Source organism: Gekko japonicus, unplaced genomic scaffold, assembly GCF_001447785.1.
Source record: "Gekko japonicus isolate JY-2015 unplaced genomic scaffold, Gekko_japonicus_V1.1 scaffold2860, whole genome shotgun sequence".
Lineage (NCBI taxonomy): Eukaryota > Metazoa > Chordata > Lepidosauria > Squamata > Gekkonidae > Gekko > Gekko japonicus.
Window position 1 is genome coordinate 83,458 of NW_015169873.1, and position 10,995 is coordinate 94,452.

Consider the following 10,995-nt stretch of genomic DNA (forward strand, 5'->3'; position numbering starts at 1 on the left):
AAAATTCGTTAAAAATTTCAACTTGTACCAATGTAAAAGAGAATTGTTATAAAATGATGTATAGATGGTACATGACTCCAAAGAAAATTGCAAATATGAATCAAAATATGTCTAGTAAATGTTGGAAATGTAAAAAACACGAAGGCTCATTTTACCATATGTGGTGGACATGTGAAAAAGCCGCGGACTTTTGGACAAAAGTCCACAGTGAAATACAAAAGATCTTGAAGTGTTCTTTCAAGAAGGTGCCAGAAATTCTGCTCTTAGGACTTAAAATGGAAGAAGTGAACGTAAAGACTATGTTCTGGTACATGATAACAACTGCAAGAATGACTTATGCGCAATATTGGAAACTGGAGAAAGTACCAGAAATAGACGTTTGGTTACAAAAAGTTCTGTTCATGGCAGAAATGGATAAAATAACTAGAAAACTAAATAACAAAGAAGACCAAGAATTTTTTGAAGAATGGAGTTACTTTAAAATGTATTTAGAAAAAAACTGGGATGTGAAACACAATTTATTATGTCTAGAACAATACTAAGTTAACTGATGTTATCTTAAGATTTATTGATTTTATGAGACACAAGGGAGACGCATTGCGAAAAGCCGTTGGGGGAAGGGAGGGAAAATGGGATAATTAACTGGTTGAAAAATATTTTGGATTGTTTGATTATATTCAAGAAAAATAAAAATCTTTTAATAAATAAGTAAAATAAATAAATATAAATAAGAAGATGGGGTTTGGGAAGGGGAGGGACTTCAGCAAGGTAGAATGGGCACACCCTCCTCCTTCCACCACTCAAGCCTGGCAACCTTACAAAGCTGCTCCAGTGAGATGAAGGAAAGCCAGGACTGGCTGTTTGCTTTGAGGAAGCAGGAAGGAGATGCCAGGGAACGCATTAGTAGGTGCTTCGTTGAGGGACACTGTGCCAGAGTGTATTACTAAGGATTAAGATTCAGAGCTTTTGTTATGTACTGGGATTGAAACATTCCTGATTGAATCACCCCAGAGACTGGCGGAGCTTGGGGCAGAAGAACAATAGCCTGCCAGGATTCTGAAAGTAACCCATCTAGTAGTCATGTTATGTAAATAGCCTATCACTGGGAGTGGGGTGTCTTTGGGTGTGGCAACTGCATGCTATTTAACAGAGCTGAGGCTCAGGAGTCTTGTCTTGTGCTTCCTGAAATCACTAATAAAGTAGAACTGATCACTAGGCTTGCGGCCTGTTCATCCATGGAACCCACTACTTAACAGCTTAAAACAAACTCTTGCAGTTAAACCTACTCTATTGTGCTAGCTATCTTTTTTAGGTAATCGAAACAGCTATTACAATGTCGCTTTCACGGGTGAGTGTCAAGTTCAGATTTTTACTTGACTAGTGAGCTGCGGTGGCTCAAGTGGTTAAGACGCTGAACTGCAGGCTGTGGAAGGTCAGTAGTTCAGCAGTTCGAGACCCGGGTGCCGCATGACAGAGCGAGCTCCCGTCTCTAGTTCCAGCTCCTGCCAACCTAGCAGTTCGAAAGCAAGAAATTGCAAGTAGATAAATAGGTACCACTTCGGTGGGAAGGTAACAGCGTTCTGTGCACCTTGGTGTTTAGTCATGCTGGCCACATGACCATGGAAACATCTTTGGACAGCGCTGGCTCTTCGGCTTTGAAACGGAGATGAGCACCGCAACCCTAGAGTCGGATTCGACTGGCTTTCAAGCAAGGGAACCTTTACCTTTACTTTAGTGATCTCCTTGGCTGACCTTGAACCAATTGCTGTGCTTCTATGGTTCTGTGCTTCTATGGTTCTATCAAAGACTTGCCAGGGATGCTCTAGGTTGATCCTGCACTGAGCAGGGGGTTGGACTAGATCAGAGGGGTCAAATTCATATGTTACAAGGGCTGGATCTGACATAAATGTCACTTTGTCGGGCCGGGCCATGTGTGCCATAATGTAAAGGAATGCCAGGTACAGGAGATATAAACTGTATAGAGGATGCAGGCAACCTCAATTAATGATATTATTTTTTTCTCAAAATACAAATCCTCAATTAACGATATTATTTTTTTCTCAAAATACAAATACTTTCTTTTTTTAAAAAAAAAGGGCTCTAAAATATTGATATATTGCTGTAGTGCTGTCATGATAGTTCAAGCAGGTTCGCCGAATTCTCAGATAAACACCAAGGCACATGGAACGCTGTTACCTTCCCACCCAAGTGGTACCTATTTATCTACTTGCAATTTCTTGCTTTCGAACTGCTAGGTTGGCAGGAGCTGGAACTAGAGACGGGAGCTCACTCCGTCATGCAGCACCCGGGTCTCAAACTGCTTAACTACTGACCTTCCGCAGCCTGCAGTTCAGCGTCTTAACCACTTGAGCCACAGCAGCTTTACTTTAGTGGTTAAGTGCACGGACTCTAATCTGGGAGAACCGGATTTGATTCCCCACTCCTCCACTTGCACCTGCTGGATGACCTTGGGCAAGCCATTGTTCTGTCAGAGTTGTTCTTGAAAGAGCTCTCTCAGCCCCACCTACCTCACAGGGGTGTCTGTTGTGGGGAGAGGAAGGGAAAGGAGTTTGTAAGCTTCTCTGAGACTCCAAGTCAAGGGCAGGGTATAAATCCAATCTCTTCTTCTTCTTCTACAGAGAGGGCAGACATGCAGGACAAACATACCCAAACTGATTTCAATGCTTGTAGATTGACCGCCAAGAAAATCAGGAGTAAGACACATGTGTGGAAAAGGACTTTCTCTCTGTTCACCAGCTGTAATACAATTATACTAGCCTGCCTTACTGGGCTGTTGATAGGATGTTGTACACTGCTCTGTTTTAAAATAGATCATTAATGAAATAACACAGAAAACAAAACCTTTTTAAGGCTGGTGAATATGGGCCTGTTTGTCAGTCCTCAGTGGTCCTTTTTCGCACTTGGATCTCAACCCTGGTTTAATCAGAGTTCAACTTGCGACACAATGCCTTGGTTATAACAGCATCCATTTATACTGGGACAAGTGTGAGGTGAAACTAGGGTGACCTCAATGTAAGGCAGGAACAAAAAATACCCCAAGATAATTACAGGGGTGAATTCAAGTGCAGTGTAGAATGTAAGTTTGGGGACAGGGTTGAAACCAGGATTTAAGGTCTAGTGTGTGGAAACACTCAGTGAGTAACAGAAAAGGAATCGAGGAAGGCTGAATACGAAATTGCCAATCGAGTGGACCCAGCTTAAGAAACTTTGCATCCTCTCTGCAGTTTTCTGGCTGGAAATGCAATGAGGTTTCAATAAACCAAAGACTCGGCATTATTCATAATCAAATCTCTTTATTGGTTTCCCCCCTTTGCATAGCATGTTGGAGGGGATGGGGAGTGCCAGGAACGGTCAACGTAACAGAAAGGAAGAGTAACCACAACAGAAGACATAAACGAGATCAACTCTGCAGTCAACCATATAGGGCAAATAAATGAACCTGAGAATCTTAAAGGTACCTCATACAAGAAAAGGGCAGATCGTAGCCACACAAAAGACCTGCTTTGAATCTTAGCATCACGAACACCGACGTCACACTGCAGAGTTTCGCAAAATTCAAAAGCAAACAAGCACTGGCAAGTTGCACTCGACAAATCTGACAGAATGCCGTCAGCGTCCTGAGAGCGTAGCCGGTGTACATGGCACCGTGTGGAGAAACGTAAGTCAAAAGGCAGGCCCTGCCCCAAGGAGCTTCCAATCTGATTTGCAGAAGAGAGAATAGAAAAAAACATAACGAGTGAATGTGCATTTTTGGGCTTTGCTTCAATTGAGGATGAAAAGCTAAGGGATTATAGAAATTCTGGCATGGATCTCGAGCTCTGATACCATTTATTTAAAAAAGAGACATCCCTCCCCCATTTATGCATAAAATAGGGATTCCATAGTACACTCACCGCATTTTGAGCTTAGCAAATTTTTTTGCTTCTTTCCTGGAGCTGACCTACCACGGATGGATCTTCGTCACCATTCCACATTCCACTTAGCTCTGTTTTGCTAACCGCCATTTGCTAACGCACATGACTAAATGGGTACTGGAGACCAAGTTTTCCTTTCTGGCCCCAGAGGGATGTGTTGTGTGACCGATTTCTTAGACCCTCCCAATGCCTTCGCCCCTTGCACTGGTCAAAAAATTCAGCCGCAAAAAATAAATACCCCGTGATAGATTCCACAATAAACAGAGCACGTTTCGACGTATGCTTGCAGTGCAAGGGTTTCTCTGTTGATGCAACTCAGTTTGGCAACACCAGTTCCACCCTATGCATTAGCGGCATTGCAAAATACAAACCCTATATTAGGAGTTAATCATCCTTTTGGTATATTTTATTGGACTTAGATGTCTCCTGCAATGTGGTATCCACAGAGGGCCACCTCCTGAGAACAGCCTTGAATGAAAATTCTCTTTTCAGGAAAAGCCAGCAGAGGGCCAAGAAAATGCAGAAAGTTACATTCTCATTCCTACCGAACAGCACTGAGATTCCATTCAGTGACACAGATACCCGTTCATTCTCTCACACACAAACCCATATTATTATTATTTTGGCATTTTTAAAAATATGTGCATATGTGTGTGCACCTGGAAGTCATAGCGACCTCTGGTGACTGACCCCTACTGGGGGCCTCGAGGATATTCAGAGAGGTGGCTGGATAAAGCCTGCCCCCACCTCCCAACTGCTGGTATTCCAAGGAGGCCTCCCATCCAAGTCCTTGCCAGAGTCGACCCTGCTTAGCTTCCGAGATCTGATGAAATCGGGCTTGCCTGGGCTATCCAGGTTAGGGCACAAACCCATATTCATGTACAAATCCCAGGTAATTGGGCTTAGCGTCTTGAGTTAGAAGCCTTGCATTTCTGGGTCTAAAAATGTCTTAGAATTCAGGACACCCTACCTGGGCGTAAACAGTCACAAAGAAAAAGAAAAGAAAAGAAAAAGGAGCGAGACTAGACCAAAAGTAGAACTGAGACTCAGGACTCGTAAAAAAATTTAAAAACCCACAAGGCAGCTCAGTGTAACAGAGTGGCCAAGAACAGGGTGAGAGAAAAGAGCCCCAGGTTGGCAGCAAGGCCAAAGGCACCACTGTAGGTGTTGGTTTTGTCTGGAAAGTGGGTTTTGCCGGGTACGTTGCGTTCCTGATGGCCAGCGTCATTCCGAGAGATGCTGCCTCCCATGACCTGTTTCTCAGCTTCGGGCGAGGACATCAAGTTCAAATCTGGTTGCCTCTGAGAACTTGGCCGCTTGCAAGGGATCTTCTTCTTGGGATGGGAAGTGCCCACTCCACCGCCTGAAACCGGGACCTCTCTATCATGGCTGCTGGTGCCAGCGGGAGCGTTGGCAGCGGTCACAGACGGATTGCCTGAGCCAGTGACAAAAGTGTTGTTCTCCTTGGAGATCACATAGGGAACGGGAAGACTGTTGTTGGCTGGGGGAGTGCTACCACCAGCCTCAAAGTTCTCACTACCCGTGGCTCCATGCCTGCCCGCCCCTGGATGGCCAGGACTTGGGGCGTGTTCCTCAGTGGCACCGTGGGAGTGGACAATATGGCTGTTGTCTACATTGGTGCTTCCTGCAGTACCAGTTGCAGGAGAGTGAGTAGACCCGTGTCCCTCTGCAGTGAAGACAGCAGCACTGGCATGGTCACCACCAAGGACAACAGTATCTTCTGGGGACTGAATCGATGCAGTGCCGTGCTCTTCGGAAGCTATGAAATGCTCCCCAGTGCTGATGCCTTTCTCTTCCTCCTCACACTCTGCTTCATCATCGTTGGCTGTTCCCAAGACCTCTTTGGTGTTGGTCACTTCAGAGGAGGAGGAGGTGGTGGTGGTGGTGGCAGCAGTGGTGTTCCTCTTGGGGACGATGACGGGGACCAGCACAACAACACTGCCATGATTGCTGGATGAGGTGTTGCCAGCTCCCGAGTCGTTCTTGTCCAGGTTCGTGGCAGCTGAGGAGCCACCCGTTGCGACGTGTCCAGATGCCGTAGCACCTGGAGGAGGGGCAGTCTCCACCTCAGAGTAGCCAGTAAACAAGTCATCGTGGGACTCGTGCTCATCTACAGTGGTCTCATTCTCATGACCCGTCCAGTTGTCTGCAAGGATGTCATCGTGGACCACAGCTGATGTCTCATTATTCCCATGGCTCCCAGGAGATGGGGCTACACCGGGAGGGGCAGGCGCAATCCCCGCTTCGTGGCTTGTTGTGTGGCCAGATGGGGAGGTGGTGGCGGAGTCAATGCACTCTTCATCCTCAGAGAGGTCGGGAGAGTCGGCGGCAACTCTGGATTCGGTCACTATCCCGTTCACGATGCGCGTGTTGCAGAGATTGCCTTGGCAACACATGACTTCGGCCTCATCGAGCTCCTGCACTAAGGCCAGGAGAGAACTTTGGCACATGGCTTCGGATGCACAGCCCTTGAAGGTCATAATGCCCAGATCCTTATTACCTGCAGGTAGAGAAGAGGGGGAAAGATCAGTATTTATTTCAATGGCCACAAGCGGACTGGAACAACGGGCCTTCCCGGTGGTGGGGTGAAGCACCGTTCCATGAGACCCGGTCTGTTGCAAAGGACAGGAACGTCTGCAGCCCAAAGGCGTTTTTCCACCTGGAGTCTGGAAGCAGCGGAGGTGCAGAAAGGGCAGCAGCAGTGGCGGGGGAAACAATCTGAGGCTGCTTCTGCATCTGGCATTTGCTCCACATTTTATCAGCACTCGACCTGGTTCCCCCTTGCCTCAAAATTTTCATTGCATTGCCTCGGACCACTGGTATGCAGATTTACTTGCCCCGGTGGTCATTAGCCGCCTGAGCCAAGTAATTTGTGGTGAGGTGATAAGTACAGAGGGGGAAATAAAGGCGAGGGAACGGATGGAGATCAATGAAGCCCGGTCAAGTTGTCTGCTTATTGTTCCCTTGGAATTGGAAGCGGAGGAAGGAAAAGGTGCTGCTCAAAATGTCATTCAGATACCCCAGGGCAACGCTGTACTGACTGTGAAGTCACCCCTGAATGGCCATAAATCTATGCAGGGCTTTTTTTGTGGAAAAAGCCCAGCAGGAACTCATTAGCATAATAGGCCATACCCAACAGCAGGAACTCATTAGTATATTAGGCCACACCCCTGACAGCATAGCTCATTGGCATATAAGGCCGCACTCCCATGTTACCAGAAGTGTGCTTATCCAGCCACACCCACCTTTTGCTTCTTATTCTGTTTACCTTGTTTGTTGTCAAAACCCAGGGCCTTTTTTGTAGCAGGAACTCCTTTGCATGTTAGGCCACACACCCTTAATGTAGCCAATCCTAATGAGTTTGTGCTGTTGGGTGTGGCCTATTATGCTAATGAGTTCCTGCTGGGCGTGGCCAACTCAGGAGCCAGCCGGAACTCCGTTCCTGTGCGTTCCTGCCCAAAAATAGCCCTGAATCTATGCAAAAGGTACCATAAACAAGGAAAGTGGAAGTGGCATGAAGTGTAGAGGGGAGATTAGCCTCCCGAAAACCTGCGAGGAAACAGATGGGTACAGAATCAGCCCAAGGTCAGATTCAGGATTTTAGTTCCCTCCAGGCAAGAGACTGTCAATGGGACCCCCGTGCTGTCAGGGGGTAAAGAGTGCATGCCAACTGGGAAGACACTCAACAGTCTGCTGCAGGGGTCATTTCGTGGAAAAAGAGGTGCAGGAGCTCATTAGCATAACTCTTTAGCATAACTTATTTGCATATGTCACACCCCCTGACATCACCGGAAGTGTGGCAGAAGGCAACACCCACCGCTCAGGCTCCACTGGACTGTTTTGGATGGCTAGCTATGGGGAGGGAGACACGTGCAGATCTGTCCTCGCAGAGGAGGGAGAGCTTGTACCTGAATAAAACTTGGTCTTAAAGGTGCCACTGGACTGTTGTTGTTGTTTTTTGGGCGGGGGCAGCTCTGCAACTTACCTGGCTGCTTCTTGCTCTGACTGAGGGCTGCTGGGAGCAGGGGGTGGGGCTTGTTGCATGTGCCCACCCCCTGGGCTCTTTACTGCCGGAGCTCCACTTCTGTGCGGTCCTGCAGGAAATGACCCCTGGTCTGCTGCCAGATAAGTCATGTGAGCCAGCCAAGTGGGATAATTTCGGGGGAAACCTCACCATTCAGCCCTCAGTGGTTCTTCACCATGCCCATACTTCACAATGCGTCATGCTTTTAAGAAAAGTATAGCTGCCAAGCCCCCGTGGGGGCAGGAAACCCCCTGTTGCAAACTCATGTTGCTTGTGACTGCTCCGAGCAATGGCATACAGCACTATATCACTTCCAGTAAAAGCCTTCAAATGACATAGGGTAGCTCTTGGAATTGCTGGAAATTCTATGATTTTACCATAGAGTTCCTGGGGATTCCTTGACATAGTGCCACGGCTATTACTGCAGCCCCCCCAAGTCCATTCCCACAACCCTCCTACCGGTTAGTAAAGTAGAGGCCACATGGCATTCTTTCTCTGGCCAGCTTCTGAAGGTCTTCTCAGTGGTCCCCTACCAGTCTCAACAAGCTCCACCTTTTGCCATCCTTTGGACATGCTAAGAACCCCCTCCATGGAATCCGTAGCTTAATCTTCCAATGTCGCCTATGGACATGGTGTCCGGGAGTGTCTTGTGAGGGCATCTTTGTCTGGGTAGGGAGCCATGTTGTTCCACACTCACCTTTGCGGCTTTTGCCAGTCCCTTCCAGGCACATGTTGTGGATGCCGGTGCACTGGACTGTCGAGATGGTTTTGTTGGAGCATCCGGACTGGCTGCCATCGCCATCTGCACAGCTGTAGCACTCTAGGCCATTTGTTGCCTGCCTCTGCAGGTGCAAATCTGGAAGGGAGAAGTGGGTGGAGTCAAAGAAACAGCCTTGAGGCGTTTTAACTAGAGGCTGACGACAGGACTGGCTGACTGAGGGTTATCCCTCAGTTCATGCAAACTGAACATGGTAACTGGCTAGTTCTTGGACTGAAACACTTCTGACCACAGAGGAGGTATAACTAGGGGAGTACGTTTGGTATATACCGAGCTGAATGAATACCTGAAAAATACCTTATCGGCAGTAGGGGTAGTTCGTGCAAACTGAACATGGTAACAGGCTAGTTCTTGGACTGAAACACTTCTTTTTTAAAAAAAAAAAATATTTGTGTTTATTAATTTTTGACAGCATAAACACAACAGAATTAGACACAAAGAGCAATTACCGGCTCAGATTTTCCGGGCCCAGTAAACCCAAATCGGGGGGAAACAAAGAATTTTTGCACACCTCTAAGTATAACAAATATGTTACGAAATACCTCACCTGCATATGATCTCTCCCTCTATGTACTGTATAAACTATGTACATGGAAAACTAGATATTGAAAAGCGTTCTAGCTTTGAGCCTGGTTTTCCACCCGATATGCTAGTTTTGTTCATGCAGAGGATCGTTTTTATAGAGGTCCATCACCATACATTCCCCTCCCTGTAGTCTGAGGGTTCAAACAGAGTAGGGGGGGAAGAGGCGGGGGGGAAGCACATTGTCTTTCTCTAAAATGCAAACTTGTAGGCTTGTAGAGTCTCCATCTGCATTGGAGCTGTACAGGAAAAGGAGAAGCGAGATTCCAACCGAATAACACCTTAGAGACCAATGAGATTATCAGGGTATAAGCTTTTGAGGTTAAAGCTCCCAAAGCAAGCTGTCTGCAACTCACAACTCATGTCTCTGAAGAAACAGAAAGACAAGAAACTTGGTGAAAATGCTACTGGGCTCAGAGCTAGCTCTCTTACTGCAAGCCTCCTGAAACAATTTTTAGAAAGGGGAGAGAAGGTTTAATCCAGGGGTGTCGAACATGTGGCCCGGGGGCTGGATCAGGCCCCCGGAGGGCTTCCATCAGGCCCGCAGTGGAACTGGCCATCTCCTGCTTCCAGTTCTGCTGCTGCTGCTACTGCTGCATCATAGTTTGCTTCGCCAGACTCTCTTAATCTGTCAGCCATTTCATGTTTCAACCTGGGTCCTAGACTCAGAACTCTGAGCATGAGATTTCTGTGGTGAGTGTCAATAAATCAAAAGTAGGTTTGCAGCTTACAGAGCTAATGTTTTCACAGGGCTGTTTCTGTAGCAGGAACTCCTTTGCCTATTATGCGACACACCCCTAACGTAGCCAATCCTCCAAGAGCTTACAGTAGCCCCTGTAAGAAGAGCTCTGTAAGCTCTTCGAGGATTGGCTACATTAGGGGTGCGTCAACTAATATGCAAAGGAGTTCCTGCTACAGAAAGAGCCCTGGACTAAGCATGTTTTTATTTTAAGGGCGGAAAAAACCCTTAGTGTTTGTGTCCTTTATAAAGTTCATATCTCCGCTACCTGGCATTACGTTTTATGACACACATGGCCCGGTCCAACAAGGTCTCATTTATGTCAGATCCGGCCCTCATAACAAATTATTTCAACACCCCTGGTTTAATCCTTCAGTGCCCACTCAGTTTTACTTCACTACTATGTGAAACTGACTCCCCCGCTCCACTGTTATCATTGTAAAGGAGAAGCCGGGTGTTTAAAGGGTGCCTATTTTTTTCCTGACAATTGCCTTCAGTTCCTCTCCCCACGACAGACACCCTGTGAGGTAGGTGGGGCTGAGAGAGCTCTTTCGAGAACTGCCCTTGATAAAACAGCTCTGAAAGAATTTATGACTGACCCAAGGTCACACCAGCAGGTGCATGTGGAGGAGCGGGGAATCGAACCCGGTTCTCCCAGATTAGAGTCCGCGCTCTTAACCACTACGCCAAACTGTATATTGGATAGAGTGCTCTCCTGCCTCCTTCCTTTATAGGTCTTCTGCCTGTCTAGGGCACTAGAGAGCCAGTTTGGTGTAGTGGTTAAGTGCGCGGACTCTGATCTGGGAGAACCGGGTTTGATTCCCCACTCCTCCACTTGCACCTGGCTGGATGACCTTGGGCAAGCCATAGTTCTGATAAGAGCTGTTCTTGAAAAAGAGCAGTTTCTGTCAGAGCT

At 47.1% G+C, this 10,995-nt stretch overlaps 1 protein-coding gene across 1 annotated transcript in view; it reads right to left on the bottom strand.

Annotated features, from left to right (window-relative positions):
• Positions 1 to 4,733: 4,733 nt before the first annotated feature.
• Positions 4,734 to 10,995, bottom strand: part of LOC107115685 — a 29,590-nt gene continuing 23,328 nt past the window's right edge. The window contains exons 5-6 of the mRNA XM_015417444.1: positions 8,678 to 8,836; positions 4,734 to 6,456 (exon numbers count right to left, since the gene is read on the bottom strand). Coding sequence (XP_015272930.1) covers positions 5,021 to 6,456; positions 8,678 to 8,836 — 1,595 coding nt within the window. The 3' untranslated portion in view covers positions 4,734 to 5,020. The remainder of the gene's footprint in view (positions 6,457 to 8,677; positions 8,837 to 10,995) is intronic.